A 16,104-nucleotide genomic window follows, 5' to 3' on the forward strand; every position below is an offset into this window, starting at 1 on the left:
ATAAGTTCATACCTTGGCAGTCTTGGCATGTACATCTTAGTGCTTGCCTAACCGTGTACGAGTGTGCGAGAGAAAGAAAGACAGTAATAGGTATGGATGCCACTTCCTGGTCGCTTGTACAGACAGCAAAGGCGCTTCGCACTCGGTCCTTTTTGCCTAGCAGCTCCGATGTCCCAATCAGGGTGGGAATTTGATGCTCATATGTACCATATATTTCCTTCTACAGCATTTCCGAAAAATGGTGTCACCAGTTATACTCTTCCTTCTTCTCCCAAACCCAGCCGCACTAAGCTAGTTTAAGAATTAATCCGGCCTCACACGGCCCGCGCTTTATAATATGTATGAATAGCAGCCCCGTAAATTACGCGGTCACGGACGGAAATAGAATACTCATCATTTCCAAATTTCATATCCACCTCAAACATTAGGCAGTTTGACTTCCTACCAAGGATGGTGCCTGACTTACCCCAATCTACAATTAAATTGGCTGAAGCTGCTGGCTATAGCCAGGCGCGCAATAATTAGAAAGAATCCGATCAAACCTCAAATTATTCAGCAAAATCAAGGCCCCTCCGATGAAAAAAGGACGGCCATATAATTGAAGCCCTTCCTAACCATAGACCAGAAAAACCGGGATTATATCTATTAGAAACGCAACTATTCTTAGTAGACAAGTTTAGCGAGCGTATATTTAAGGCCACTATTTACAATGAACTTATACTCCAGAGATGGTCAAAGAAGAACACGCGACCCAAGGCAAGAGAGCAAAACCAAGACTTACGGGACGATTATTTCATAATATCTCTAAACTCCGTTCATATCAGCTCGTTTTTGTGGATGAGTCCGGGTGCGGTAAACATATACTTAGATGAACTGGCTGGTCTCCTCTTAGATAACACCAGTCCAGATATCCAAAGTTCATCGCGATCGGAGAAGTGCGGCACGCAGATTTGTTAGTAACACCGGGCTCTGGCTGAAGGGAAAGAACAAGGATACTGCTTCATATATTACGTCGCTTAAGCGTATATTTAATATTCGCTCTCTAAACAGTTCAAGCTTATATTGCCAATTTTAGTTCTGTCTACATATAAAAAAGCAAATTTCTTTAAAGCAGCAAATTGGACGGGCCGATGTTGTCACACTAAATGGAGATATTGATTTCACCTATGAGGTCAGATAATATCAAGCCTCAAACAAAACAAGCTGAATACAACAGCGACAAAACCGATGACTTGGTCCCTAGACTGAATGGATTGCATAGAAACATTCAATTTTTGCAAGCTTCTCTGTTTCGACAACATAATCAAGCAATTCTTCGATGCCATCATGCTCATAACCAAGGATATCACATGTGTAGTTATTCAGCTTGACACTCAAAGCTTTCATATAAAACGATGTGTTCGACAGACCGTTCTCAGACATAATCTGAGAGATAAGTTTCAGGATCTCTCGACGGCTAGGTAGGCCGATAAACCTTAAAACACCGATAGGAGAACGATAAGGACACTCTATATTCACAAGGACAGAATAGCCCTTTTGTTCCACATTGGAGGGCTCCGGGAATTGTATGGTCGGCGTGTTTGGTTCCGTCGCATGTTCACCTGGGCTTGTTTCTGTGCACATGTCAGTTACTGTCCCCAATAGCGAACATGCGTCCACAAAGTTACTGTAGCCCGTACCTGCTTCTTCTAGAGCTGGCGTATTCTGGGGCAATGTGGGTTGACTGGCTTTGATCGGTGACTCCAGTCCCCGTGGCAGAACGATCTTGCACGTTGGTAGCTCATCCTCGGTCACTTGGTGATTGTGGTCGCTCAAATAATCCCGCACGCGATTAGATGCTAAAGCATGCAAGTCTCGCAGCGCATATGTCATATCCGAATTCGAACTTTGCATGACTTGCACTTGCTCTCCCTCATCATCTATCATATATGTCAGGGCGACAACACGGCCTCCGACAATGCAGGTCCATCATAAGTGCCATTTTCGATATTGCATACGCCAATGGGTAAGTACAGGAGCAGATGAAGCCCATATAACTAGAATACGGTCAACGTGTTCAGCCAGACATGAAGTTGTAGACCTGTCAAATATCCCAAGTTTGTCGGCGTGGCACGCAATTAGTCATCATGGAACCTTCCAGAGTACAATAGTCTGATTACAATACGATACAATAGCTTCCGTTCAATTACATATTAACGGCTGAAATCATAAAGCATGGGAACATAGTTCTTTCATACACCATTCGATTCTGGGTTAGCCTTTTCTTGGCACTCGTGTTTGGGAGACAAAAGGAGTGTGTAACAGTGTAAGTGGTGACACCGTTTCCCGGAAATACTGTAACTATGTATATAACATACTTCAATCAGGAGGATCCAATCAACAGTCGCGCAATAATCCTTTAATCTATCAAACGTACGTATTGGATCCTCTACCGGCCAAGAATCATTAATTTCGTACCTAAGGAGACCAAGAAAAGGACTCGAGCGCTCCTCATCGGTCTACAGAGTGTGTATGCTTCTACGTAGCCAGAACCATGCGTAAATACCTGCATGAGGTGAGGATATGAATGCGCTTAGAATATCTGGCAGAGGGAGGGCCTAAGACTACACTCCCAATCCAACGAAAAGTATGGTAAATTTCCTATTGATTGGCATAGTGTATCTAGCTTATAAGGCATTAATCTCCGCAGCTGACTCCCACGTTCCGATTATTACACGATACTTACCATATTCCCTATTATCCCAGACTAACCTATCTTTCTAAATGTCTGACGATGACCGGGAAGAGTCACCTAGCTGTTCAGTGGCCTACAATGAAGAACTAAAGGTCTGGTGGCAGGCGACTTGCTTCGATGACATACTAGAACTAAATAAGCGATTTCTTCGAGGCGAAACCCACGATTCGCCCTACTGTGTCGGCAATTTGGATGAAACAGGAGCAATGGTTCCGGGCTTACTTGCTCTCAACGACAAGAGGCTCCTTACGATCGGACACGAGCCATATATAGATGAGGTGGCACAAGGGTATGCTGCCGAAGAGGACGGCATTTGGTATCATTGTCGCCAACTGCCTGTGATTGAATTTATGATGTCATCAGAAGACAACCCAGACAAATTGTTTGACGAGCTTAAGAGAGTCCGACAGACAGAGAGCATCGAGGTCTACGTACGCGAGATATGGCATCTGGATCGGGTCAAGGCGGGTGCTTGCACAGAAAAGATAACTACTGGCAAAGTCTGTCTCTCACATTTGAGAGAAACTCTTGAATCATCTTGGTGCCATTTTTCGAGCGTGCACGCAGCGTATGGTCCGGATGAGGACTTAAGTCTGTACCCAGCGGTTAAAGGGGTAGACCCGTGGTCATTTGTTATTATTGGAACCTCTTGGGAGGACGAAATCGACCTCCCCAGTCTACTCCTAAAGGCCGTTGAAAATGTCACTCCAAACTGACCATGTTGCATCTTTTCAACTTTCCAGATTAGTCCCTTTTGTGCGAGAATGCCCGACAGGTACAATGGATATGAGCCTGTTACAAAATTGAAATGCCATGGGAGTTGCAAAAGCTGCAGGAGTGGGGTTTGTTTTGTTTATTGTTTGCCTTTGCCTGGCTGATATGTATCGTACACTCCGTCCATGCCGATGTAACAGAATATGATTTGGATGTATAAATACTGGCCCAAAGCCGCCGTCAAACATTATCTGCACTTATTTTTCCAAGTACCCATTTCATACCTTTTGCAGCAGGTGGTCGTTAGCATCCAGAATGCATTTTACTATGCCTTTTAACACTATTCGCAACTTATATTCTACTACCAGGCGACGCATACTCAAATTCGTTGTCAATGTGAGAATCGATTCGGAAACAGCGGATTGGCGGTACACCGAAGGAGCAATTTGTCATGCTATAGATGAGGATGACTACCGAATTGCGAACGATTTACTGGATAAAGCTCTGGTTTATCTGCGTAATAAGATATTACAGTCGGCTCTGCGATCAGCTGCCCGGGCAAATGATATCGCTATTGTCCAGGAAATCCTCGAACAGAATCTTTTAACCACTTCACTAAAGACGCCATTGTCCATTGCCTGCTCAAGGGATCATGTGGAGATTGTGGCGCTTATAGTCAACTCTTTAATGAGGAAGGATGAGAAAACTCCTGTCGTTTCACGACACCTAATGACGCAACGCGCCAGACTCCTCGCAAGGCTTATACAGGCATCTATCCGGAACAAGTCGCATTCGATAACGGCGATTCTACTTACATCGTACACCGAATGTGATGCCTACCTTAATACGCCATCTAGCATTTCTACTTTAAAAGAGACTCTTGAGAAAGTCTGGGATGAAGATTACGCCACCAAATCTCGCGAAGCATGTCTTGAACTGCTTTCTTCAAAAGAGTGTACTGATTCCTGAAGGAGGATTGTGGGTTGATGGAAGTTGGCAAAATGCGTACGGCCACCATAGTAGCAGGATCGAAACCCCGTGTTAAAAGAGCGATGGACGCATTTGCAACTGCCCAGATACATCCCACCACTCAACGTGATCGAAGGGTGCCAGCCTTTCCATTGATGTCTAATTCAGTCACTACAACCACTTGCACTTATATGTGGCTGAAGGAGGCTCACAAATCTTCCCGAAGGCACAACAGACCCAGACGATGCCCTATGATGAATGAATTAGATATGCAAGAATAAAAGAAAAGACTAAAATGGAATCATTCCTTCATTTCAATAAAGAATATTAACGATCTTATATTTATATATAAACTGTAAACCCATACAGTATTCCTATTGTATACTCAGTTGCGAAACCAATGTCACCCCCAGTATAGTCTCGTTTGTTCTCCATAACTCTGATTCCGTACGAAAAGGGTAAAGCTCCCGATAAAAGACTTGGCAAATTGACATGATTGGCCTACGATCCAAATCGTATTATTTACAGTCTAGTCTCTACTCGATAAAATAAAGAGAAGTGTCCGGAGGGGTGGCATTGGTTTCGACTTTGTGTGTTCTGCATTAATGATGGTTAGATGAGTTCATGCGCTGACCCCTCGACTGCTGGCGATATGCGGGGAGCTACATATTACCGCTAACTATCTTTCCTAACCGGAGATGAAGCCCGTTGTGGTCTCTGCGCCGCGATTCCCTTCCTGGCGGTCCCCTTGTTCCGCGACTTCGGAACCGGTACTCCTCGTGAAATATCAAACCATCGAAGGTGGATGCTATTATCATATATGGTCAAACCTCCTTCGATTTTGTACACAGACGGATTCGCTTTTGAATACTAGTTCCGAAGCTTTAATAGACACAGAAGGGGTTATACTTATCCTTTATCTGCCTTCAAACATTTCATCATTCCGGGTGTGTGATCACTAGAAGATCTTTACTGCCTTCAGTACCAAGTATTCCACCTCCCTGGCAGGTGGCACGTTAGCTGGGCCGTCCCAATAATTTCGCCCACTGGAAGTCAATCAGATTAGATTGATAATTCAACAATGATTTGGAGCAACTCAGGTCAGACAAAAATGACAAAAATGGCATGCCGAAGACCTGCTAAAAATCAACACAGGAGAGCCTACACTACAAGCTCCAGCCACCTTTCCGGCAGTCCCGGATAGACAATGCTAAAAGCCAAGCGGAAATCATTGCACAAGATACAGACCTCCAACAGTCCATAGTATATGGACCGCGCTTGAGTCCGGTGTCGTCGGCGGATGGCAACTTTCCTAGAGTGCCTACATACTGCCCTAAACGTTCCATGCAGAACGACTGTACATTTTTACAAGAGAATACACTGGTTGTTCATTCCCCTGCCAATCCCCGCCGGCACATGTGATGTACATATCCCCACTGTTAGCTTTGGCGTGTCCCAAAGGCTGCTGCGCTCGCTCAGTTTAAACCACGACCGCCGTAATGTCGGCCTCACCAGCAAGTCCATTCGGGGACTTGAAGTGGTGGTTGTTAGCTGGCGAATTGGCATACGAGTGGATCGCCTGTTACGCAACTTCACAAAATATGTTCACGTCGCTTGGCAACAGGCCGATTGTACCTATTCATGTTCAATACTTCTGATGCGCCTGTCTTTACTGTTTGCTGGAGGCAAAATTAAAGGAAGGAAGGATTGGGAGTACTGTATTAAGACCTACTTGAAACATTTCTGGCGGCTAAATCTCTCATTGAAAGTATAACATTAATAAACTCGAAAATAGTCTATAATACGGCCGAAATGCTCTCAATAAGGGATCCAGCCACTTTAGAAACCTTTGAACTCACACATGCCTCGCAAATTTCCCCCCTCAACTTCCTATTCGCATTCCAATGTATTGGGGACAGGATCGATGTTATGGGCTGCTGTGACTAGCCTACCCATCTCATTTGGAGAGAGGTGGGCAGCCAAGGCGTCACATCGGCCGAACGATAGGTCGTTGCCCGGTCCATCTGGATACATTGGAAGCGTGCCTTGTTCCCCGAAACGGAAGTTTTCGATCCATCTTTTTTCGAGGCAATCTCCCTGCATCAACTCCAACCATATAGAAACCCCCCGTATTCAATGACGTTCAGTGGGCCGGATAGGCTGACTGTATCGTGCAATCTGCGAATTCGGGGATTGGTATTCCCCGGCTCGGCAACCGCCCCTTCTGTCTTCTCGCCTTCGGCAGGGTCACAAGTATAGTGCACATCCTCAGAACAATAGACCCGCAAAAATGTGATTCCCTTGGTTCACCATCCGCTGTATCAAGCGGTCTAAACTCTCTCCTTGGTCCCATTCATCTTCTTCTCCATATTCTCCACCTGTTCCTTCATCTCCTTCATCTGTTTTTCGTGTATGTAGAGCAGGGTAACGACTTCGGACTGACTAAGACCTTTTGTAGCTTCTCTGGTATTCGATATTTGCTTGGGCATTCGGGCCATTGGTCGCTCGAAGCCGGTACTAGTATTACGGCTGCTCCCCCTCATTTCGATAGGGGGTTCTTGGCCGTTCTTCTCGAAGATGTCCACAATATCATAATCTGCGTCCGTGCCGTTTCGAAGTTTACGGTATTCGGTTCGTGTGAGCAGCGGTTTCTCAATATTGACCAAGTTCCCGTCTCTCAACCGATCTGCCAATAATGACATGACCCAAATTTCTGGGGCACGCTGTTTCTTCACCACATGCCCTTCGTCATTCTTGCCACGTGGGCGCACAAAGACGGCTTCTAATCCCTGCCACCGGAACCTGTCGTTCTTTCCGGCCTTTCTTAACTCCTTTTGGCCGTCCCAATTTAGGTATTCATCCCTCACCGTATATCCTATCTGACTGGCAGATCTTAGCTCGCCGATCGGAACTCTGCTATCCGGTAGAATTGCAAATACGTATGTGTGGCTGGCGAGCGCGTTCCATTCGTCATCCGTTAGCAGCCGTCCAAATTCATGTTCCATTTTTCCCTTATCGCCAAAGTGACGGATTGTGTGTTTGTAGCCACATATGACTTCTCCTGCTCTTGTGGTTGGGACTTTATAACGCGCTGCATCGGCTTTTTTCCCAGATCCTGTAGCCATAGCTATGGTTTCCGTGGTTTCTGTGGGTGGGGCTTCACCAATCGCTGCATCAGAATTTGTCCTAGGGTCCGAGTTAGTCTCCCCGCTTCTGTCTGCAGACGCTGGAGGTCTCACTGCCCAGGAGAGAGGGTAGTGGTTTGTCTCAAGGAAGTCCTCTAGATGTAGGTGGAGCTCGTGATCAGCTTGAATACCCGGCATGATGGAAACCAGTTCATCGTAGAATCCGATGAGCTTGTCCCATGGTCCCATTTGCTGTTTGGAATTGAACCAAGTTTGAAGCTGGACATCCAGGTCTCGCAATTTGGCTCTGGCATCTTTGTTTCTGGGATCACTCTTTAGGACATGAACGTAAGGATCGGCCATTGCACCGAAGGCCACGGGGACCGCCTCATGGGAGTCCCGAAGATTCCAATCCCTTGGCCATCCATCGTACCGTCTCTGACATTCAAAGGTAACCAAAGCTTCTGTGTATTTGCACTTTTCGAGCATGTCTTCTGGGTTTTGAAGTAATCTTTCGTGGCAAGCAATAATGCATCTCGCTACCTCGCGTATATGTTCGACATTGAGGTTGAAACCTTTCTTCTGGCGCTGGATATTGGTTTGGTACGCCAATAGCTTTTGAAATACCTCCTCGTTTTCCGGATCAGCCAAGAGCTGTTTGACCTCATCGGATGCATCTCGGTAATATTTCATTATACCCTTCGGTGCTTCTCGCAATGTACTATCGTCAATGCGGGTTTCAATCTGACGCAATAGACCTTGTATATGTATTTTCCTCTGGTCATCCTCAGATAACCCCGGCTCATCGCTTTCATCGCCGCGATAATACAACTCATCTATGTCCATGACTTCGCCTGGTTCGTATCCGGGCATAGAGGTATCTGGATTCTTGAGTTCCATGAAAGCTGTCCAAACCTCTTCGGCATCTGTCAGTATCAGATAGCTTACACTTGCGCACAAGCTCTTACTTTCATATGCCTTTTCCGCTCTAATAACTTGTTCTTGTGAACCATGATGTGCTGGATGAAGGATTTTGGCCAACGAATCCAATGCAGTCTTCTTTTTTGTCTCACTAGCTGTTCTTGAAACACCTAGGATGCGTTCGTAATCTAAACCATCGCACCGTAATAAAGTCTCGATGGTTTTCCCGGCAATATCTGTTGTTGTTGTTGTTGTTGTTGTTGTTGCTGCTGATTTGGACTGCTTACCCACTCGATAATTGGTACCTTGGCGGTTGGCCTGGTTATCCGGCGTCTTCGGTTTCCGAGTACTTTTCTTATTTTGAGCCATGGCAGCCTTTGTGCGGTTGAATTCAGATGTTCGGTCGAGTAATTCAGGAGATAAAATTTGGCGGAAGGGTGGCTCGACTGGCCTTATATAAGTTATAGTCTAGGCTGGTAAGAAGTACGTCCCATGAAAAGAGGTGGACATCCGCGTAGTGATACCGGCTCCGAGATGCTAATAATCATCATACTACTTGGCTAGCATTGCCGTTGGCCAAAAAAGCGCAGACTGATTAGTATCAGGTATTGATGCAGCCCGAGACTCGAGTGAGAGTGGGTCTAGGGAGTACGCAGACTCACGCCCCTGCAATGTTGCCCCAGAAGACTATTTTCATGAGTGTCTTTATTTTACAGCAGTGCCACGAATTTGCACTTCGCCATTTTCTTCATGTGGTACGCAAGGTTACTAGTGTAGATGCTGGTCCTAACGCTTTCGAGGTACAGTCTTTCTCGAAATCGGCTTGACCAATACACAATCAGACTCTCTTCTCGGCCCCACTGCCAAGTCATTAGCGCAAGTACATTATTGGACGGGCCCTTTTAATTGAGGGCCGTTGAAAGATGGATTTTGTATAGTACGTTAAGTGAGCTGTAATATTACATGTTACGTACCCACTTGGCATGGAATCCTTTAGAACCTCTTGGAGGATGCTGCCTGGTGGCAGTAATATCAAATTTTCCCCAACCTTTGCTAGGTCAATCAATTCCAAAAGAATAGCGGGAATTACTGTACAAATTATAAATCTTTTAGATACTTTCCGCGTAAGTAGTACCGAGATGGCTTCCTGCCAAGACCAAAGAACCGAACAGAATGAAACGATTATTTCTTGATGCATGAGGACGGTTATCCGCTAATATCCATATACAGTCCTTAACGCATTTACATTATCCACAACCAACTGGGTCCGATTGTTATCAGGATCGAGGGCCTTCTCCTTGCCTGCCAGTGCTCGCTGGTACATTTCCTCGGCCTCCTGCAGCTTGCCCTGATCATAGTAGAGAACCGCAAGGTTGTTGACTGTTTCAATGGTGGACGTGTGATCAGGACCGAGGGCCCTTTCCTTCCCCGCCAGTGCTCGCCGGTACATCTCTGCCTCTTTTAGCTTCCCCTGATCAGAGTAGAGGTCTCCTAAGCCATGGAATGCTCCCCACACCGCAATATCATAGCCTGGACAGCCCCTACAACCTACATAATTCGCGTGTGGATTAAGTCGTTGCTTAAGTTCGGAGTAAATTCCGGTCCTTGCGCTAGGGACAGTGTACCTAACAGATACCATGGCCAGTTCATTGAGCTGAATTGAACTCAGAGTTTTGTCTGCGCTAGCAAGGTGAATGCACCAGTCTTGCACCACCGGGTGCATAGCGTAGCCCCCTTCTTGCTCCTTAGCCTCCAGTAGAGAGAACCCGATAAGAGCTTTGACACTGATTTTGAACGCGAATCCGCTTGATGTAGTCTTTTCCAGCCAATTTGGGAGATTCAAGCTATAACAGCTACGTTTTAGTAGTTCAAACCAAATATCTCGATTATTGAAACAAGCAAGAAACAGTAACAGTTTAGCTGTGTTCGCGTCTCGCCGCTGAATCTCATGACATGAGATCATCCATGTTTGCAGCATATTGTCTTGCTGGTACTGGCGTTCAGGATTTGATTGCAGCTGTAGGTCGGACCAAGATGCGTGGTAATACTGCAAGTACTCAGTGATGTTGGTTCCAGTTTCACGCATAAATGCTCCAGCGATGGCGATTGCCAATGGAAGGCCATCTAGATGGCCTTGACAGTACATGACTTTGCATGGAAAAGTCACCTCCCAGGCACCAGTCACACTGCAGAGAATCCCCTAAAATCGTATAGAATTATCGGCGCAGGTAACATCGGATCCATTGTCGGCCCGTACGCCTGGGGGCTAATCCACTGCGGGGCCTGGAATAAGTCCACGTTACACGATCGTTCAGACAACCCACTCCGCTTCGTTTGAAGCACTATGGCACCAAACCTCCAACCCCCACAGCTCGAGCTCATTCATCATATGATCGAGAGTAACTCATTAACAATGTCTGAGATGGCCCATGCAGCTGACTGCAGCAAGCAATCCATAGTACACATTTGCTCCAACCTCAAAGTATTCGGGAAGGTTAGGGCGCCGCGAAATGGTGTTGGCCGCCCGCGAACCATCACGCCGCCTATGCTCGAAGCTCTTCGTGAACATTTGACAGAGAAGCCGATCTTATACCAAGACGAGATGACCCTCTTTCTGTGGGACGAATTTGGAAAGCATGTGACAATTCAAAGCATTAGCAGGGCGCTTGCCTCGGTCGGATGGTCGACAAAAGCAGCTCGCCAGATTGCAAAGGAACGAAATGCGGATTTACAGGACTTCTACCTCCACAATCTATCTTCTTTCAAGTCCTACCAATTGATCTTCGTGGATGAGTCCGGCTGTGACAAAAGGGTTGGGTTTCGACGAACTTGTTGGTCACCTCCAGATGTGATACCAGTTCAGATTTCCAAATTTCACCGGGACAGACGCTATCAGATACTTCCTGCGTATGCTCAAGATGGACTGGTCCTGTGTCGAGTATTCCAGGGCGCTACTGATGCCGATGCTTTCAAAGACTTCATCGATCAACTCCTTCAGCACTGTAACAGATGGCCAGAACCCAAGTCTGTTCTCGTTATGGATAATGCTTCATTTCATCGTACCGGAAACATCCAGCGAATGTGCGTAGATGCCGGTGTTAAGCTGATATATCTCCCTCCTTATTCACCGGATTTGAAATCCATTGAAGAGTTCTTCTAAAAGAGTACAGGCAAATCTAAGAATATTCTAATAAGCACTAGTAACAGCTGTCCGCTCATATTTTGAATAGACTACTAATCTATGTGCAACATTCTATCTTAGCATAGGCTCTAGAAAAATACGAAACAGTGCAAGTGGTAACACCTTTTCCGGAAAGATTATATCAGCGGAGATGAGGTAATTTTACTGCAATTAGAGACCCATATAATTTCAGGGTGAGCAACAAGCTTACGGCTGGTCGCCGTTAAATAGAGGCCATAGCCGCTCATACTTATACGCTATAACCACACTCCTTGAATCTTTTCGTTTTCATTTACTTGATTCCTTTTTATATGTCACTCCTTTAGATCAATTATTCAGGACGTACATTTACATCATGTTCCGTCACCTTAGACTTGTTGCCGCTTCGGCGTCGCTGGCCTTTGCTGCCACTATCCCTATAATCACCCAGGGCACAGGCGCGAGCGTTACTCCTCACGACCAGTATTCGTCCTCAGTCGGCGTGGTCGGCTGTAAGATCGACACCAATCGTGTAGCCTATTGGCCCAGCGCAGTCGACTGCAACGAGATCTGCGTTAAAGTCACCCACGAGGGCCGATCCCTCAACCTCCTCAAGATTGACACCTCCGGTGGCGCGTACGATATCTCCTACGACGCTTGGAACTACCTCGGCTTCGGCGAATCTGCGAAAGACAACCCGCAAATTGGAGGAGCTATTGATATGGAGTTTGGCATCGTTGGCCCTAGCGAGTGCGCCGATATCTTGAACGACGGCAAGCTGCCCCTCTTGGCAGCCAACAGTATAGACTTTCTCTCTTCGTGCCTTAGCCAGGCCGACAGCTTTGTCGCCCAAAACCACATACTCTACAATATCGCCGACCCTGTCTGCCACCATGGCATCGACGAGATATGCACCCTCGACCTCTCTATTAGCAACCAGCCCTCGTGTCCCAGCGGTCTCGGCAGCGCCAATCAGCTAGACCAGCCGGTATATAACATCCAGTACACAACCGGCGAGGAAGTTGTCGCCTAAGAGTATTCTTCCCTACTTTGCGGTAAACTTTATATCCCTGTCTCAATTTACATGCTCAAATATAATATAATGTATACTATAATGTTCAAAGTTGACTAAACCGTCATAGATCCAAATGCCTGAGAGGCTGCGAGTTAAATATTATCCCAGATGAGAAAATGCTATAGGTTGAATTCTCCAAGCTAGGCATATTCTTAAGTAGTTCATCTAATTATAGCGCATCATCGGCTAGGGCCTGGTATGTACCTCCAGGACCACCCTGGTTTAAGGAAGAACCCAGCTTCATACCTATGATCCGCTTATTAAAGTTAGTTTGTCCTAACAAAGAAACAGTATATTTAAATTAAGTGGTATTAAGCCATATAAACGGTTATAAACTTTTTTAAACCCCATTTTCCAATGATTCATGAGCAGATGAGGTTGCTAAAGCTGCGCCTTTTTTTTTAAAAAAAAAAAAAAAAAAAGGAAGCAAGGGGGGATAGGGTTCGCTTCATAGATAGAATGTTATAAATAATAAGAGCTAAAAGGAAAACGTACATATATAATATCCGTGGCCTTCGGGATCCTGCGGACCACCCACCGTCTTTCGCCGGTGGTCTGCGGCGGAAAGGAATTTTCACCGCAAAGGAAGAATTTCATATATTCATCTTATTGAAGCTATATAACCCACCAAATATGCCGAAATCTTGCAAAATTCGAGAATGAAGCCGCTGAATTCGCTCGTTGCAATAAAAACCTCTCAATTGCAAAAATCGCGCGAGATTTCAACGTTCCTTACCGCACGCTTCACGGACGCGTTTCCGAAAATCGATCGCCTCGCACCGCTCAAACTCCACAAAATAAAACGCTTAATGAATATCAAGAGGCTGCATTGAAGAGCTGGATTATCCGTATGGATGATTACTTTCTTCCTGTCACAATATCAATGCTTGAAGATATGGCAAATATGACTCTACAGCGGGCTGGCTCAGATAGGCGCGTTAGCTCAACATGGGCTTACCGCTTCAATAAAAGGCTTCCGGAGGAGCTTCAATTGGGTCCTGTCGTCCAAAAAACAAAGGAAATGAAGCGATTAGAAGCTGAAGATATTGGACAACTTCAATTCTGGTATAATCAGCTTTCTAATGTGCTTAAAGGTCTTCCCGCGCGTCTCGTATACAACTTTGATGAATGCGGATTTCAACCAGGCAAAGGAAAGCGGCAAAATGTCATTAGTAGAAGAAAAAGAGTTCGTGATCTCGCTGAAGCTGAATACTCTGAAAATACTAAAGCGCTTGAATGTGTTGCTGCAGACGGCTGGATCATGAAGCCGCTTTTTATTTTCAAGGGCAAGAAATTTATGGAGAATTGGTATGATGAAGATCTGCCTGATCTCTATACAGCTGTCTCAGAAAAAGGCTATATTAACGATAAACTGGCTCTTCAATGGCTTCATCTATTCCACAAGGAGACAAAGGATCGTATAAAAAAAGGAGAGAAACGCGTGCTTATCTTTGACGGTCATACATCTCATAAAACGGTCGAATTCCTTCAACTCTGCGAGACCTACGAGATTATTCCTTTCTGCTTTTTATCTCATACAACACATCCCTGTCAACCTCTTGATGGAGACCCCTTTCTTGCATATAAACAGATATTCAAGAGAAAAAACAATGAGATATCGCAGTGGACTGGGCAACCCGGAAATAAGTCATCTTTTTTACACAATATCGTCAGCGTACGCGCGGACGCCTTCAAACAGCGGTGTATACGGAAAGCCTTTGAAGAACGCGGCATTTTCCCTCCAAATGGACTACCAGTCATTGAAAAGCTTCAGGATATTCTACCGCTAATTCCAGATATCTCTGCACCTGACCTCCGGCCGTACGGAGAGACTACACCTCCTCCGATTCCTACATCTTCGAGCGCTGAAAATACGCCTCCAAAAAGCTCTATACAAGCTCAAAAAACTGAGAGAAAGATCACTCAAGTCTTTACAAATAAGGAATTGACTCCGAAGGTCAAGCGCAACCTCCAACGCATTCTATATCACACAAAAATTCAATGTGAAGAGCTCGCGAATACGATCACTACTCTCGAGCGAATAGAGGCGATTTCGGGCCCACAAAAGCAAAAAAGAACTAAGCGAGAGGTCAAAGGGGTTTCCGATAGCGGGATATTGAGTGTAAAGGATGCGAATGGCTCTATCGCGAATAGAAGAGCGAAAGAGGCCGCTGGTAAAGAACAGAGGTTGAATAAGGCATATAGAGAGAAGTACGGCTGCCTACCGCCTCAATCCACGATCCCTAATGAAGCTTCAGCTGTAAATCACGTTGGAAATCTTTATTTTTATGATCCTCCGCGTGGTTGATAGATATATTCAATTGAACATGAAATGCTTCATTTCTTCCATTGCGGTGAAAATTCCTTTCCGCTGCAGACCACCCACCCGGCGAAAGGCGGTGGGTGGTCCGCAGGATCCCGAAAGCCACGGATATAATTATTATCTTTTGTTTTTATTCACTCTTCTAAGTTCGGGCCTTTTTCTAATTCGACTTACCTAGTCTGCTCTTTTATATACTTCTTCCTCTTCCTTTTTATCTTCTCCATTTTCTTCTTTCTTTTCACCCTTTCACTTACCTTTACCTACGATTCTTTCATAGAGATTGTTCGCTCTCTCTTTACCGCACCTTATCACCTGACGACCGGCCCCACCTGACGACCGCTTTTTCCCATATAAAATACCCCAAAATCACTAACTTTAAAGAGCTACAGTTCAACGAAAATAAGAGATATTAGATTTATATTTTATATTTAGATATAGAATATATTATATCTTTTTAATATAGTAAAAATATAATCTTTATACTAATTCTTATATAGTTTTATTAAAGTTAAATATAGGCGTTTTTAGAAAAGAATTAAAAGATTAACTTAATAATAATATATTAATAAATTTAATATTAATAAATAGATAATGGTATTATACGCTTAAATTAAAATAATATATTATATTATTTTAAAAAATATCGAAAAAAGTATAAAATTACAATAAAATTTAGCAAATAAATAAAATTAATTAAAAAATTAATTATATAATATAGATTTAGGGATATAATAAGTATTTAAATTATAATTAAAGTATTTTAAATATAAATATTATAATTATAATTAAAAAGTATATTATATCTTCTTTATCAGTTATAAATAGTTAAAAAAGAATAAACTATTTTAGAGAGGATTTAATTAAAAAAAGTTAATAATTTAATGGAGCTAAAAATTATATAAAAATATAAAAAATTAAGATTAAAAGTTCTAAATATAGGCCTCTTAAATATATTTTAAATTAATTATTATTTATCTTAAAATCTTAAAAATACAATATAAAATACAACTTTGTAATATCTAAATAAAACTATAGTTACTCAGTAATTTTTACTTTTTCATATGAATAAATATAATAAAAATA

The 16,104-nt window shown here is 44.1% G+C and overlaps 4 protein-coding genes across 4 annotated transcripts; 1 reads left to right on the forward strand and 3 right to left on the reverse strand.

Annotated features, from left to right (window-relative positions):
* Positions 1-6,747: 6,747 nt before the first annotated feature.
* Positions 6,748-7,422, reverse strand: LDX57_008664 (uncharacterized protein; the record flags this gene model as incomplete). The annotated part of the gene is made up of 1 exon (XM_046090386.1): positions 6,748-7,422. One exon carries the CDS (start codon positions 7,420-7,422, stop codon positions 6,748-6,750), a length of 675 nt encoding a protein of 224 aa, XP_045946361.1.
* Positions 7,423-7,591: 169 nt separating this feature from the next.
* LDX57_008665 (uncharacterized protein) lies at positions 7,592-8,442 on the reverse strand (the record flags this gene model as incomplete). The annotated part of the gene is made up of 2 exons (XM_046090387.1): positions 7,592-7,603; positions 7,657-8,442. The coding sequence occupies 2 exons, from the start codon at positions 8,440-8,442 to the stop codon at positions 7,592-7,594; spliced, it is 798 nt and encodes a 265-aa protein (XP_045946362.1).
* A 1,234-nt stretch (positions 8,443-9,676) lies between these two features.
* Positions 9,677-9,913, reverse strand: LDX57_008666 (tetratricopeptide repeat protein; the record flags this gene model as incomplete). The annotated part of the gene is made up of 1 exon (XM_046090388.1): positions 9,677-9,913. One exon carries the CDS (start codon positions 9,911-9,913, stop codon positions 9,677-9,679), a length of 237 nt encoding a protein of 78 aa, XP_045946363.1.
* Positions 9,914-11,999: 2,086 nt separating this feature from the next.
* On the forward strand, positions 12,000-12,656 carry LDX57_008667 (uncharacterized protein; the record flags this gene model as incomplete). Its single annotated transcript, XM_046090389.1, has 1 exon — positions 12,000-12,656. The coding sequence occupies one exon, from the start codon at positions 12,000-12,002 to the stop codon at positions 12,654-12,656; it is 657 nt and encodes a 218-aa protein (XP_045946364.1).
* Positions 12,657-16,104: the final 3,448 nt, after the last annotated feature.

Source organism: Aspergillus melleus (genome assembly GCF_016097325.1).
Source record: "Aspergillus melleus strain CBS 546.65 chromosome Unknown contig5, whole genome shotgun sequence".
NCBI lineage: Eukaryota > Fungi > Ascomycota > Eurotiomycetes > Eurotiales > Aspergillaceae > Aspergillus > Aspergillus melleus.